General features: G+C 44.6%; 1 protein-coding gene across 1 annotated transcript; it reads left to right on the top strand.

Annotated features, from left to right (window-relative positions):
- The first annotated feature begins 2630 nt into the window (after window positions 1-2630).
- PTMS (parathymosin) lies at window positions 2631-15731 on the top strand. The gene is made up of 5 exons (XM_061637061.1): window positions 2631-2880; window positions 7833-7901; window positions 11156-11240; window positions 11353-11420; window positions 14763-15731. The coding sequence occupies exons 1-5, from the start codon at window positions 2833-2835 to the stop codon at window positions 14811-14813; spliced, it is 321 nt and encodes a 106-aa protein (XP_061493045.1). The 5' UTR covers window positions 2631-2832; the 3' UTR covers window positions 14814-15731.
- Window positions 15732-16128: the final 397 nt, after the last annotated feature.

The raw sequence follows: 16128 nt of genomic DNA, 5'->3' as shown, positions 1-16128 counted from the left end.
ATCTTCCCACAGCACTGAGCTGTGTCAGATTCTGGTATGAAAACACAGTGTGGAGTCCAAATCAGCTGACCTATAGCTGACTTAATAGTTATACTGGATTGTGGGATGCAGGCAGGTAGCCCCATCTGTGCCATGGAGATATGGAGGGGAAGGGACAGGGCAAGACTGGAAATAGGGAGTGCAAAAATAACTGGGCTGTTTTTCACACACGACAGTATAGTGCACATTCCTACTTGGGCAGCCAATTTCAGAAGATGATACTGGAGAAACCACTGCTCAATTCTCAGACACCAATGAGCTCCATACTTCTTAAAATCTACATGAACTGCTGAATGAGGACCACAGGAGGTTTGAGATGAGGTAGCTTCTGTATGCAGATGACACCCAGCTCTGTTTCATTCACAATAGGTGGTGATGGTGATACACCAGTGCTTGATAGCTGCAGTAATGAACTGGTTGAAGGCAAATAAACAAGTTGAGTCTAGACAAGACGGTGCAAGGAGATGGTTATCTGCCCAGGTTACTGATGTTCACCATGTGCTGGAGAGATTCTACTCCTCCTGCCCTGAGGGAACTGGTTTTCCACCAGGGGTTGCTTAGTGAGCCATCTTTGTCTCTGAGGCATGCAGTACTTTCTACCAGTTTAGGCTAGCGTTCCAGCTGCAACCCTACCTGAACAGAGATAATCTGGCCTCAGTGATCCATTCCTTGATAACTTCCATATTGGACTACTGTAATGCATTATATATGAGGATGACTTTCAAGACAGTTCAGAAACTTCAATTAGTCCAAAATGCAGCTGTGAGTCTGTTCACTGAGACTAGGCATGATCCCATTATGTCTATGCTTCATCAACTAAACTGGCTCTCAGTTTGTTTATGGCCTCAGTTCCATGTGTGGATTTTGACCTTGAGACCAGGATGCCTGCAAGTCCACTTATCTCTGCATGTGCCTGCCTGCCCATACACTGAGTTCTTCAGCAGAGGCCTTTCTTTGGGTATCCTCTCTATCTGATGAGGTACAGTAGGTGGCTACAAGGGAAAGGCCTACCTGATAGTGGCACCTCAACTGTAGAATGCTCCACAGGGAGACTTGTATGCTGCGTACCTTGGCAATTTTGGCACTAGGGAAAGGCCTTTTATTTTCCCCAGGCTTTTTAATCCTCTGTGCTTTGCTGTTAGGTGTTTATTTTTAATTCTGCTGCTGACTGCTTTTCTACTGTGGTGTTTTCATGTTTTTGTTTTCTTGTATGGTAAATTTTTGTAAGCCACCTTGAGAACCTGTTTAAGAGTAGGGTATAAATAAATTGTGTGTGTGAAGTGGTGTAAGTCTTCTGGGGCTGGTTCACACATGCATGTAAGTTATCGTTCACAGGTGATTAAGCTTGTTGACTTGACAGTAGGTGATATGGAAGTTCTTTTTGTGGTATGAGTCTGAAATGGCCCATTCACAAATGCAACCCGTCACTTGATGCTATACTAGTAGCAAATGTGCACTTGTGAACCAGGCCCTGTTTTCTATTTCCTAATTGCTTTGGAACTGCTTTAAGTTTAGCTGTAAAGTCATCTGGCAGTTTCAGCCTCAGCACCCAAGTCCTCTGAGTGGGACAACTTCCAGCATACTCCAAATAGCGATTCCCAGATCAGTTGGAGCATATGGGAAAGGAGAGGGAAGAGCAGGGGCTTTGCTCCTATGGATAGAAACACTGGTGGCTGCTGCCTTGTGGCTCCTTCACAAATTGTGACCCCATTTTAGCAACTTTGACAGTGAAAAGCAGAATGGTACTAATCCATTTTAAGTGGATTCCATCATGATGCATTCACACCAAGGGCACACAATCAAAACTAGGTAACATGACTCAGTTATCCCTTGACAAGTTTCTGTTCAAGATTAGTGAAAAACATGAAAAGTGATTAAGTCAAGGATTAATCTATCCTGTATGTTATGGAATGTGGAAAGGATTCCCCAATCCACCCTGGACACCTGCAGAGAGCCACAGGGTGTCATACACTCAATTTTCCCGAAGTCACCAAAATGCGACGAGTCCAGGGTATAACCTGGAGATGCGTCCACCACAACAGGAACTCCGGGGTTCTGGACCGGATTCCGACTGGGACTCCGTTCCTGTTTTCTGTTCCAATCGGGAGTGGTAAAGGTAAAAGACTGACGGATCTTTCAAGCCTTGCAGAATGAAGAGGAGATACCAAATCATTTGCGACGATAGTACGGAACCAGCAGCTTGCATTTTGGGGCTAGTTAGTCCGGATTAATTAGCACGGGATACTACAAAGGGCGTGCGTGATCTTGTGAGGGAGGCGCAGCACGCAGGGGCGGATGAACAAAGGAATGGAGCATGAAGAAAGGGAGCTTCCCTAAGGACATAACACAGGCTTGAATTCGTGGCCTTAAGTGGCGGCCCTGGACCACGGAACCTCCTCTAACCCTCCTCCTGTAGATAGTTTTGTTTTCTTTTGTTTTGCAAAGCGCAGCGTCCCCTGCTCCCGGGCTATTTGTTATCCTCAGCAGCCTGCTTGCGCCTGCGGTCTTGAATTCACCCCTCCCTCTTTCTGGCTCATCCCAGTTCCCCCTCCCGTTGCGCAGGTCCCTCCCTTGTCACCGAGCCTGTATAAATCCCTTTTTCTGGCATAGCCTCATCGCGGTAGCAGAAGACCCCGTGGCTTGTGCGTGGGGAGCACAGCACTGGCCGGCGGCTTCTTGGGAGCTTAATCGGAGCTGCGCTCGGCCCCTCTGCAAAGCACCTTTCCTCCCGTGCTCGCTCTCTCCCCCCTTGTTCTTTTTGCTGCTGCCGCCGCCGCCGTCGCAGCTTCCAGGATGTCGGAGAAGCCCGCGGAGGAGGCTCCGGTGGAGCTAGGGGCCAAGGTGAGAAGCTTGGTCCAAGACCCCGGACAAAGCGCGCTTTTTCTTGATTTGAAAGAAGCAGGCGGTGAGTCCTGGACCTCAAGGGCTTCCCATGCCCTGGCCGTTCAGGAGCGGTTGCAAAGGGTACGGACATACTTGCGGGAAAGCAGCTACGGAGGGAAAAGAAGACTCGAGGACGGTTGCGTGCGCTTGCTTTGCCTCCTTCCCTCCCCGCTTCCCTCGCCTGCCTTTATTCAGACGTCTTCCCGCTCATGTTCCTCACGACCCGCTGTTCCTTTTTTTGTTTTGTTACCTTGAAAGTGAGCTGTCCGCCGAGATTCGGGTCAGAAAAAGCGTACGCGCTTAGACCGGTAGAACTGTGTTTTGGGCATTACCCCGTCGTGCTCCTCTCCTGCCCCCTCACCTCAGTGGCCAATAACCCCAAGTGCACTTGGCTGGCCAAGGGAGTGTTTGCTTTCTGCCAAAGGTCCCCAGGATTGTGAGAATCGGGAAAGGTGGAAGAATGCACTTCTCAGTTTCGTGTTCCTGTCTGTGCTAAAGGCTGTGATAGTTTTTCTTTTAAAAGCCCCAGCAATTATAATGGAGACGAGGGGTGGGTTACCTTTCAAATCATGCACCCACCTGGGAGGGGTTCTTAGTCCTAGGAAGGAGCACACCTTTAAATAAGGACTCTGATCCTCTCATCCGGCCGAGTACCGACGAGACGACTCAACCGTTTCGCTTTATTAGGAAACAAAACAGTAAAGCGGAGACGCGCGATACAAAGCCAGGAAAAGATGGAAGAAGGCAATTAAAGAGCGTGCGCGCGCCGGTATGTGCGTGCGTGCGTGCGTCTGCCTGGTTGCCACCATATGGGTCGTTCTTCCAGCGACCATGTTTCTTGTCTTTGAATGCATCGAACCTTATGGATTCGCGGCTTTGGGGTTCCTGGTTTGGACAGTTAGTTATGCGTCTATACGCGTAAAGAGTGGAGACACGTATAGCTCCGCATCGTGGGAACTGCAGCTTTGGTCTAGCTAGAAAACTGGCTGTAGTTCAAACGTGGGTGTTAAGTGAAGGAGCAGAGTAGGTTGCCTTACATAGTTGTGGAGCAAGGTCACCTCAAAGAGGAAGGCAACACAACCTTCAGAAAGCCACCTGACTCCCTAAAGAGGGGTTAGCGGCGAGTGGGATTTGCTCTTCCTATATTTATTAATGCTGGGTTGAAAACGTAGTTGAAGAGAGGGTGGGAAGCGAGGGGAAAGATGAAACAGGGTGGGCAATAGGAATTCAGTGCCAACACCATGCCGCCCAGGGCTCCTGCTGGGAAGAAGGGCGGGATATAAATCAAATAATAAATTGTTTGTCATCTAGCTCTTTCACTCAGTTGTAGCAGAAAGAAAGCATGAAACTTGTAAGCCTGCCATCCTCTGCACGTTTACCTGGGAGTAACCCCATGAACAAAGTCAGGCCTAATTCTCAGTAAACATGCAATTTGCACTGTAGGGCACCATGGAATACCAGGGAATAGGATTCTTTCACATGGTAGAAAAAAAGGGAGAGAAAGATTAAAGACCAACAGTAAACAATTTGTGTTCCAGGGCTTGGGTCTTGCACAATGTTTTCTTGACAATTATGCAGTCCCTTCTCTTGCACTGCAGGGAAAATAATTAAAACAACCCTAAGGGCAGCCAGGGACATGGGGATATCCTCCTGCAAGAACCTCAGAGTTGCTTCCACTTTCCTTTCTTGATTAGAATGAGAAACCTGAAGACAGTCAGAACAGGAGCTTCCAAAACAGTCTTTTCACACAGGACAGTCTTTTCTCAGGGTTTCAGTAAAAGTACAGAAGCAGGTATCTACTAGGGTTGCCAGGCTCAAGGCCTGAGAATGATTCTGTATCTTTAAGAGAAGAGAAAATTCAGCCAAGTGCAAGTTTCTTGCAACACCGTAATGGGAAAACCACAAGGTGGAATTCTGCCTTGCCCCTGCACAACTTTTAAAGATACAGGAGATCTCTTGGTTGCCAGGCCCAGCCTCCAAGACGTCTTCTGTATCTTTAAAAGTTGTGCAGCGGAGAGGGAGAATTTCACCTTGTGGTTTTTCCCATTACAGTGTTGCAAGAAAACCTGCACTTGGCTGAATTTTCTCTTCTCTTAAAGATACAGAATCATTCTCAGGCCCTGAGCCTGGCAACCTTAGTTATCTACTTGTATGCAATCCTTGCAGAAGTAAAGCCCTGCTCCACAGTCTCCCCAGGTTTACTTTTATCCTCTGCAGCAGTGGGTGGATCACAACACCTTCCTTTAAGTCTGCAAAAATGTGGCTTTTTGCCGTTTTACACCCTACAAGATTATGTCCCGACAAGATAGTTAATGACAGGTCTTGCATACTACATCACTTTCAGGAAGCTTTATGGCCTAAGATCATTGTATACCATTCCTCAGAATACAAGGGTTCCAGATGGGAGTTCAGAAAATTACCTCACAGATAGCAGTAGGGAGAGATCTATTAAGGTTACCTTATAAGAGAAAACTCAGAACGCTTGTCAATTATAATTTATTATGCCCCTGCCTTTGGGAGTGGCTACACAATTCAGCAAATTTGTTTTTGAAAAAAAGAGCCCTCTTTTGCAGCTGAAGGCATAAAATAAGGTTCTTTAGAGGATTCATTGCGGAAATTTCAGGTACTGGTGTGACACCGAAATGATCAATCTGGGTTAGACTAGCATATATCTAGGCCAGTGTTCCATCTTCTTCAGTGGCAGGTTTTAGAAGCTTCATGCCTCAGTTTCTAAAGCACATGATGCCCTCTAGTGGAAAATTTATGGGATAGCCTGTTTTGTAAGGCAGTGTTTCTTAACACACGTTTCTCTCATGCCATCTTATTAAGATTTGTCTACATTATAGACCTGCACTAAGGTGAAGTTGGGTATTCACAGGAACTGGTGCAAGGACTCGGTGTTAGCACAAATAAAAATGTGCACAGTTCCATCCTACTACCATTTACATAGAGCAAAAGAAAAAATACCTAAAATAACCTTGGGACACTTTCCCTGCCTTCCATCCTACTATTTTTGGCCATTCTCCTTCCACAGAAGGTGGTACATTGTCTAGGCAAGCCTATTTTAAATCTGGTATGTATGTTTCTTGCTTGTTATCTCCAGAAAGAACTATTGGAATACTGTTCTAGTATGCTGCACGTTTTTCCAGTGTGCGTGTTTTAAAAAACAGAGTTTAGTGTAGCATAATACTTAAGGCAGGGGTTCCCAAACTGTGGTCTGTGGACCACCAGTGGTCCATGAGCTTCATTCAGGTGGTCCACATTGTGTCTGTGGATTTGTGGTTGAAGACACACCCATTGTATTATATATTCATATTGATTTTAATTGTATTTTAATTGCTGCTTTTATTTCTTGTATTTGATAGAATTGTAATTTGAATTCTATGGAATTAAAAATAAAATACAATATATTACAAATAAGAAGAAATTAACTTACAATTAAAATCATACCGCATCCGACACATCACATCACAATTGCTATAACAGGCAGAAAAATGATTGAGTGATCCACCAAGCGATCCATTGGGGGGGGGAGTTTGGGAACCACAAACCTAAGGGAATAAGGCCCCAGGTTTGCTTCTGAAAGGCAGTTGCCAGAAGCCACAGGAGGGGAGAGTGCTCTTGTCATCAGGTCCTGTTGGTGGGTTTCCCATAGGCATCTGATTGGCCACGGAGAACAGGATGCTAGACTAGATGGGCCACTGGCCTGATCCAGCAGGATATTCTTAGGTTTCTTACCCATTTCACCCATGAACGAAACCACTATTTTCTAAGCCACTACTCCTCATCCACACATGCAGAAAATACTGGCTTGTCTTACAAGGGCTGTCAGAAGGATTTCAGAGATGGATATGATGGATAGGAAAAAAGCACTGTATAAATACTGATAATTGTTATTGTTATGTACAAGAGAAGCAATCATAGCCAAACAACAATATTAATACTTCTTCCCCTAAAGATAGTTACTGTAAATAGCACAACGTTTACTACATATTTTGAAATGTTGTTTCTCTATTTGCTAGGTATTTAGATACCTCTTAAGAAATTGTAACCAAATTTTGCATGACTGTTCTTGAGATCAAGGAGCAGCCCCCCCCCATTTTTGGGTACAATTGGATATCAGTTTGAATCAAGACAGCAGACTGAACCTTTCAAAACTGAACTGATTTTAACCAATGATTTCAAAACTGCACTGATGTTTTGGTTTCTTAGAATTCCCAAGCAATGGCGGGTATGAGGTTGCTAGTAGATATATTAATGGCCAAAGACAAAATAAGTTGTTAGCCATGAGAGCCGGACCTATGCCACTGTTAAGTGCAGGGACTAGCAGTGGAGGCATGTCTACATTAGTAGTTAATAAATGTTGTATACATAGGCATAGGCAGCCCTAAAACGAAGCAGTGTGATTTGGCAGCTGCCTCAGGTGGCAGATTTTAGGCATAAGCCACTTGTGCAAGCCCCAGTGAAATGAATGGGAGCTGCACAGCAGTGGGCTAGTGGATTGTGCCACATGTTAATTAATAGGCAATGCCATTTGGATTATCATTCTCGAGCACCAACATACCATGGGCCACAGTTAAATCATACCACAACTACTAATTGTTGGCAAGCCTTCAGTTAGTCTTCCGCACTGAGGTTTCCATGGCTTTAAAGTGTTGTCTGGGTTTCCTTATTTGTCACAGTGACAAGGTCTTGAGCTCAGTGATATATTGCGCTTTCAAAAAACAGATAAATCTACAAAGCAATTCTAGAAGCAATGTTTTCTTGACTATGTGTGCTCCTGATGCCATTATTGAGCCACCATCTTCTCAACCAATTTCATTATTTTTGCTATTCTACTACTACTTCTTCACATTAACTCCTCTTTTCAGTCTCTTCAATATTAGCCTGTTTCTCTTCCTGTCTTTTAGGACCTGAAAGAAAAGAAGGAGAAGCATGAGGAGAAGCCTGCCCGCAAAGAAAAGAAGGAGATAATAGAGGTAATTGGGCATGTATTTGGTGGAGAAGCACAGAAGCAGGAGGGCATGGCAAGGATGAGGCCCAAAGGGAGGGTGCAGATGGACAAAACACAGTAGTGGCCAGTGAGGCAGCATGGGAGGGGCCTTGTTGCTCCTCCCAGCTTCCAAACACTCTAAGACGCTACAGCTGACGGAGAGGTGCAGGGAGCTCAGTGGTGCGGTGCGGCGGACTTCCCCTCCCCTTCCTGGTCAGAGGCGGCAGTCGGTTGTGTTTGGAAGCCGGGAGAGCAACCATGCCTCACCGGCTGCTACCGGACAAATGCTAAAACAGGAACCAGCATGGTTTTAGTTTTGCCCCTTCTCACTCTTCACATGACACACAGGCTTGCTTCAGCAGTGAATGCTGATTTCCTGACTGCCCCTGCCTGCCCCCCACCCACTATCTTGCTCCACTCATGGTGGATTGTCAGCTGTGTTTATTTGCAGCACTATTATGGCCAGTGTGGTGTAGTGGTTAAGGTGTTGGACCAGGACCTGGAAGACCAGGGTTTGAATCCCCACACAGCCATGAAGCTCACTGGGTGACCTTGGGCCAGTCACCGCCTCTCAGCCTCAGAGAAAGGCAATGGTAAACCCCCTCTGAATACCACTTACCATGAAAACGCTATTCATTGGGTCGCCCATAAGTCGGAATTGAAGGCGGTCCATTTTTTCATTTTCAATAGTATTACCTTAATTTAAGCAATCCTGCCATTGGTGCTCGACATTTTTAAACAAGTAAGTTAATTTTTTTTTGTTCTTCATGATGTCATAGGTGCAGAGATAATCAGGTCTGTGCACATCTCCTTTTGCTTCAAAGTAGCAGAACTTATTCCCCTTGTACGTGATCCTCAAGAGAAAATCGTATTTATGACTATAATATGGTTAATGCAGTTTCCAGAGTAGAATGGTTCTTCTCTTTATTGCCATATAGACTCTCCCTGAAAGAAACTGGAAAGATGAATCTAGCAGCAACAGATTATCCAGGGAAGCAGGCAGGGCAAAGCAGAAGATGCAAAGGAGCATCCAGAAGGTTTGGGTTTAGGAACTGGGTAAAGGATGCGGTGGGGTGAGGGGAAGAGACTGGAGAGAAGGCTCAAGGAAATAAATAGGTGCCAGAGAATGCAGAGCCAGTGAAAAGTCCAGAGGAGCAGGGAGGATTCTCAAGTTCTGCTGCTTCAGGGATCCAACCATGAGCAAAAGTAGGATAGGAAAGGGGAGCAGGAACTACTCTTTCCTGCTTCACAAAATCAGAGGATTGGGAAAAGAAGCCTGTAGGACTTCCTGTATCTTGGACCAGGCCCTCATAGGGTTGTCATTTTTATTTTCCTGGTGAAGGCTCAGTGCTGTTAATGGGGGGCAGACATTCCAGCAGATGTGGCATTTCTTGTCATGAGATCCAGTGATGGGAAGAACTACATCAGCTGGTGGTTTTTTTTGGGGGGGGGGGTCTGCTATGCAGCAGGGTCTCCACTGAAGTAGGAGGGAAGATGGCAGCTGTCATAATATGGCAAGTAGGAAGTGTGGCAGCCTCCCAGTGCTCTTGCTCCTTAGAGTTTGCTATGAAGAGAGCGAGCTGACAGATATCTGAGAACTAGTGGGACTGATTAGGTGCTAAGGGTTACAAAAATGCTATTCAAGCGGTCTCTCCTGGGGCCCCAAATACCTCTCGGGGGGAAGCGTTGATTGGGGAGGCTACAGGTATGATGTATTCAGTCCCAGATGATGATGAGTAAAAGTGGGATTTTTGGTTGTATGACAGCAAGAGTTGTGCTTTCTGTACCAACCACAATCAGATGAGGCTAAGAAGTTTGTAAAAGAAAAATAAGTGATAATGTGGGGTGGCTTTCATTAAGTGCCTAGTTTTTAAATTTTTATATTTATTTTCTGAAATACATATATATATATGAGAGAGAGAGACCATTCATTGCACCCTTTCCAACAACTGGGAGAAAGCAAACTGTTCATGTAACTTAATCTTATAGGAGTAAAATGCCACTGGTGAGCTACTTTATGAAAAGCTTCCCTAAAGGCCATGGAGACCATTTTGAAAGGAGCATGTGACTGGTAGTTAGCCCAGACTGAATCTGAAATTGTAATTCCTAGATCAGCCTTGCATGCCAGCTTTAACCTTGAAAATCTTGGGGGCGGGGGGTGTTAAGAAGTATACCGGAAATGTTAGAAACCAAACCCTTTCTCTGGTCTGTGCGCTGGGTGCATTTGGCCTCAAAAAGTGTACGTTCTGTAACCTTAAATCATTGATTCGGAGCCAGTACCTAGACTGATAAATATCTAGGTCCATCCGGTGCAGCATTCTGTTTCCAACAGCCGCCAAACAAATGCTTCTAGGAGATCATATCTCTGTAATCAACTCTTCTCCTTGCCTCCTCCCATCCCCGCACAGACCTAATAGCAACTTCAGGAGGTGGGTTTATTATTGTTATTATTATTTTGCCCACCCTTCACCAATACATCCCAGGGCAGGTTACAAAATCCAGTATTAAAAAGAATTAAAACACATTTCAATCACAAGAATAGGAAGAGCGTAGTTTTGGGAAAGGGTTAAAAACTTTTATCCCAAAGTAAAAATTTCCTAATTGTCAAAGCAGCCCTGTGGAAAAACAAAAATTGAGGAAGATTCCAGTCCCTGATCTCCTGCATCACATCTAATTTGACTTTGATGCTTCAAGATCGTAGCTATTGATAGATCTATTCCCCATACACATCTGTTGCTCTTTCCACGCTGGGTGAGCACAACATTGGTTAGGAAAAGGTCCTCTGTAGAGGACCCGTGTGTTTTATGCACAGGTGTTGCGCTGCTTGTGAGATTCAGATGAGTTGAATGAACGTCCATGCATCCTAATGCCAACCTCTCTATACGCACACACACTCTCTCACTCTGACAAGAACCAGTGTGGAAATGCATTCGGAGAGGATAGCTATGTTTTGAGAAGGAGGAGCGTAGCAGCTATGTGAGGAAAGCTTACAAGATGAGGGCATGACCAGAAATGAAGGAGAATTCTTGTCGGCCTCGGTAGAGAAGAGAGGCCTCAGTATGGAGAGACATGGCACGGTTCTGATGCTGAAGCTGGGCAACTCTTGCCCCATGTGTTTCCTGGACAGGACGCTGCCTGGGAATCTCATAAACCACGCTGAGCTCCTCTGAGGAGGACAATAGTCTGAGATACTGGGTGGCAGGCCACAACTGCTCTATTCTGTGGGTTTGCCTTATGCAGGATGATGAAAACGGAGCTGAGGAAGAGGAAGAAGAGGAAGACGCAAATCCTGAGGATGTGGACGATGAAGATGAAGAAGAGGAAGGTGAGAATGAGCAATATCTGTAGCTTGTAAGCTGTGCTGTAAGTGAAGACAACACTGAATTTCATGACTGGTTGACTGTGATTTAACACATTTTCCCCTCCTTAATTCCAAGATGACGAGAACGAACAGCAGCCAGACTCGCATGCTGTAAAACGATCTGCGGAGAAGAAGCAGGAAGAGGTTAGTAGAAACAAAGTCAGGTACAGTATGAGTGGGGAGGCTTCTGTTCCACTTAGCTGGGAACTGAGGGAATGTGTGAGGACCAGGGCCACCCCAAGGCATTTTGCTGCCTGAGGCAAAGGACAAGATGGTTACCCCTCCCAGTTCCACATATAGAAGCCAGTTGGACTAGCAGTGGACTCTTACTCCAACACTGGCAAGAGGACAGCGGCCTCTGCCACATCAAGAAGGCAACAGGCTAGCTTAGGAAGCACAGGACAGCCCATGTGTAGCGCACAACAGCTCTGTCCTCCAACACCTCACCACTATTCCTCACTAACCAGCATCTGCTGCCTGTGGCAGCTGCCTTTCTGCGCCTAATGGTAGAGACGGTCCTGATGAGGAGTATATCACTGAGCAACAGCATCACAACTAATGTTAACTGCTAATATTATTAGAGCATCTACAGTGTGCTTGGGGCTGTGTCATCAACAAAGTAGGCCCCTTTGTCATTTCAAACACACACCAGATGTAGTGGCTATAATGGGGATCACTGTTTTTTAGGGTTCATCTTGGCTTCCTCTTTAGATGGATTAGGACTATATGAAATCTATACTCTGTTTGCTGTTAGTCCCTGGGAATCACGATGGGATTCACTGCAGCATTCACATTTGGAGCTGAGACCCTGTATGTGATTTGAAGGGCTAATAAGGGGGTACAGATCATCCTCGGGCAGTGCCAAGCTGCGTCCTTGGAAAAGGAGAAAGTTCTTAGTCCAAAGTTATGCGTCTGTCTCTAGGGTTCAGACCTTGCCCTCTAAATGGCCACATATAGGTAAGAGTATAGAACAGTTCTAGGCAATTTGTAATATGAAGCAGGCCATTAAACTGTTGTGGCAAGCCAAAGGCAAGGCCCTCTGTGAAATGTGGATTGTCAGCTGACATTTGGTAGCAGTGAGATAACAGCACATTATTTATTTATTTATGTAAAGCATTTATACTCCATGCTTCAGCTAAAAAGGCTCCCAGAGATCAATAGTAGGCTTACAATTTAAGAAGACATGGCACATGAGGAGAAAGGAAGAGGGAGGGAGGAGAGGAAGAAGCAAGCTCAGGTGCCAGTTGTTAAAGCAATATTTCTCAATAAAACAGTTATAGAGTTCTGTCTAGGCAAATTCCTGCTGCCTGGAACAGCATTCTCTCCCTGGAAGGACACATCTCTCCTAAAACTAAATTTGGGAATGCATCAGGAAGACAGGGCAGCTCCTGCCACTCAGTTCTTTCCTCAGACAGGAGGAGGCTTTGCATGCACTTTAATGCCATTCTGCATTCTCTGTTCACCCACAAACTCACTGTTTGATTTTATTCAGATCACCTCTATACGTCAGCATTACACATGCGGGAGCGTCAATAATAGGGACCTATCTTGCAAGGCTGATAGCAGTTTAAATGAGATATGGAAAGATCACTACCTAGTTTGAATTCTTTTTGACAGAGATAAAACAGAAGAGTCATACCCTACAGAAGATAATTGTCAAAGTTCTCAATCTACTCCCAGTCCTTTGTACATTATGTACAGTGCCATGTGCTTTTGATGGTGCTAATAATGTATGCATTGTAATGCATGCTACTGTGCAAGGCAGAAACTGACTCCGATAATATAGGCTCAAGGTTTTACATAACCCATCAACAACAGTGCAAGTTAAGAGTTTCAAGATTCCCCTCCCCCCCACCTCTGCATTGCATGCTTGTTTATTATTAAATTTACATCCCACCTTTCCTCCAAGAAGCTCAAGCACATGGTTCTTCCCCTCCCCATTTTATCCTCATAACAACTCTGTGAGGCAGGCCAGGCTGAAAGGACTGGCCCAAGGTCACCCAGTGAGCTTCATGCCTAAGCAGGGATTTGAACTCTGGTCTCCCAGGTTCCAGTCCAACACTGTCCACTACACCACACTGGCTCTCATATATTGAAACATATATTACATCCATATATATTGTACTAGGGTTCTTTCAGAACTTGTTCCTTCTCCTTTATACATAACATGAAGTCACCCCTTGATGATAATTACAGTACACAGGAGGAATGGAATTCACTGTTGAAGCTGTGACAGCCGTTCAGGTAGCAGTGGTAGGTGGTATGCCAGTCCCTAGGGGCCTTTTCATGAATTGTGTTTTTCCCCCTCATTGAACAGAATGAATGAATGAAACTTTATTTTTACCCCGCCCTTTTTCCAAACTGGAACTCAGGGTGGCTTACAAATAAAACTACATGTAGTTAAAAACATACAAAAATATACAATTAAGATACAATTAAACTATACAGAAGCAGTTGATGCTCATTTACTGTGCAGGATTTAGATGCCTTCCCTGAAAATGGCACAGGGATATATTGCTACATCTGTGTATTCAAAATTCAGTGTCCCCGTACTATGGAAATTATGTTAGATCTGTTTTTCCCATTTAACAAAAGATAAAATGTGATTCAGACACAAATTTAATCATTTTTCTGGATAAGTTCTAAGAAAAGTAGGAAAAGACACCAGCACTGAAATTCTAAGTTGCCCAGCTATGTTCCAACTTAGTGGAATTCAGTCCTCAACTGTTGTCGTAAGGGTTTCCCATTCTCCTGGAGCTGTAGTAAAGTCCACTTTTTAAAATAGCTGCTCCTTAAAAGGAACTTGTGTTCAAAAGTGTGAAGAGCCTTTTGTTGCGCTGTGTGTAGTTGTGTTGCTTAATTTCGTTTAAAAGCAGCACCACAGCAGCAGAGAGTAACAGCAGATGTTGAAATGCGAGTGTGCCAGCGTGTGCGTGTGTTTACCTAAGAAAGCAGGCTTTTACCCTGCATCAGCATCATTGAGACTTGAGACTTAGTAAAATAAGAAAAGCTACTTTATTTAGAGAAATACATAGTAGATAGAAAAGCATACCTAGTTCTAACTAACTAGCTAAGTTGGAGGCGTAATGCCCAGGTGTAGGAGTTAGCCCCATGCTTGGAGAGAGAGCAGAGACAAAGGGATGTCTCCTCTCTCCCAGACAGCCAGAGGACAAAGGAGTGGAAAGGGCAGAAGGAGGAGGGGCAGGTAAGCTTCCCTAAAGGCGTCACAGTCTAGCGAGGGAAGGACGTCAGTCAGAGCATCACAGGTAAAGGTAAACAAGCCTGTCCATCTGGAGGACCCTAGCTCTATCTCCCTTCTGGAACACAAACAAAAGAACAAAACAGGAGTTGCTCTTGCCCCACTTCCAACACCTTTTGAAGTGGTTGATCCATCAGCAGTTCTACTCTACTTCCCCAATACAGCTTATGAACATGATCTGCCTTGACGAGTATCTGATCAAATGCATCCCATCTTTTTTCTTGCAGGATGAAGTAGACCCGAAGAGAAAGAAAACAGAAAATGGCTCTTCCGCTTGAGCCCTTCTCCCCCAGCCAGATCTTCCTATCCACCATCCCATCTGTCCTTCACCTGTGCAAGCACCCACTGCAGGTGCTGTGGTCACATAGGAGGAGGGTTTACATGCGTTTCTCAACAAGGACAGAGGAAGCTGAAGATGGCTTTTCCCCAGCCCCAAGATCTGTTCCATGTTACAGTGCTCCCTACAGCTACTGATCCTCCCTCTGCCCTCCAGTCAAATATCCCCAATACCTAGAAATACTGTTTCCTACTTCCTCTTTCTGAGCAACCCTTCAAAAATTGCTGCCTATCTGAGATCCTTACACGCCTCTGCTTTTGACACATCTTCTCTTGCCCTGGACAAATGTTTCTCTTTCCCCTTCTTTTTTTGGCCCCTTACAGAATTCCACAGATGTGTGGACATTTTATGGTGCTGAAAGGGTTACATTGAGTCCAGAGTACGGGAAGTAAGACAGGCAGGGAATCCTGCAGTGATTTGATCCTGTCCTGTGCCTGTTCCCCTTTTCATTGCTGGGAAAAGGCAACTCTCTCTATATACACACACAAATGTGTTTTTAAGTAAAACATAGACAAGATTTTCATTATTACTACTTTTTTGTACAAATTGACAAGGCAGGCAGCAAGCTGGATCTGGTGGATTTTTTTTCTTCCAGAAAGCAAAGCTTGTTTTTAATGTGTAAAGTAATATTGTGATTCAGTGTGTATATTCTCATTTTGGGTTTTTTTTTTTTTTTTTTTTAAATAATAGGGACCAAATTTTGATTTCTCCCTTGTCGCTTTCAAGGGTCTTAGTTGTTTTCGTTTGTAAATTAAAGCAGACCCCATCTGCAGTATTTTCTATGGCACAGACATTATGAGGATGAGAAATATAAATATATATATTGTTTAGCACTGTAAATAAAAACCTTTCAAAAAGATTTCAAGCAGTTCATACTTGTCTGTGGTGTATGTTAATTTTGACACACATCTGCATCTAGTCCAAGTAAGTGCAGGGCAGCGCATTTATTAAATGTTCACTGATTTATTTAAAAAATTAACTTGTATCCTGATTTCATGGCGTTTGCAATGGGTCTCACATCCAAGAAATTGACCACCAGTGCTACAATGCCAGGTGTTCCCAGACTATTCATTCCACCCATTTTCTGTCTAATTAAAAACAATTAAACAGGAAGACATGCAGCATAGTTTGATGTGGAATGCAGACTCCATTCTCATGATCAGTTAGTTTTATTCTTGGTATCTTAAGACCAACAGATTTATGTCACACAACTTTATTGACTAGAGACCACCTTGTCAGATAACATGAAGCTTCAG

The sequence above is a fragment of the Rhineura floridana genome, chromosome 1 (assembly GCF_030035675.1).
Source record: "Rhineura floridana isolate rRhiFlo1 chromosome 1, rRhiFlo1.hap2, whole genome shotgun sequence".
Taxonomy (NCBI): Eukaryota; Metazoa; Chordata; class Lepidosauria; order Squamata; family Rhineuridae; genus Rhineura; species Rhineura floridana.
Note: the sequence above shows the minus strand (reverse complement) of the source record. Positions and strands in the feature narration are given on the sequence as shown.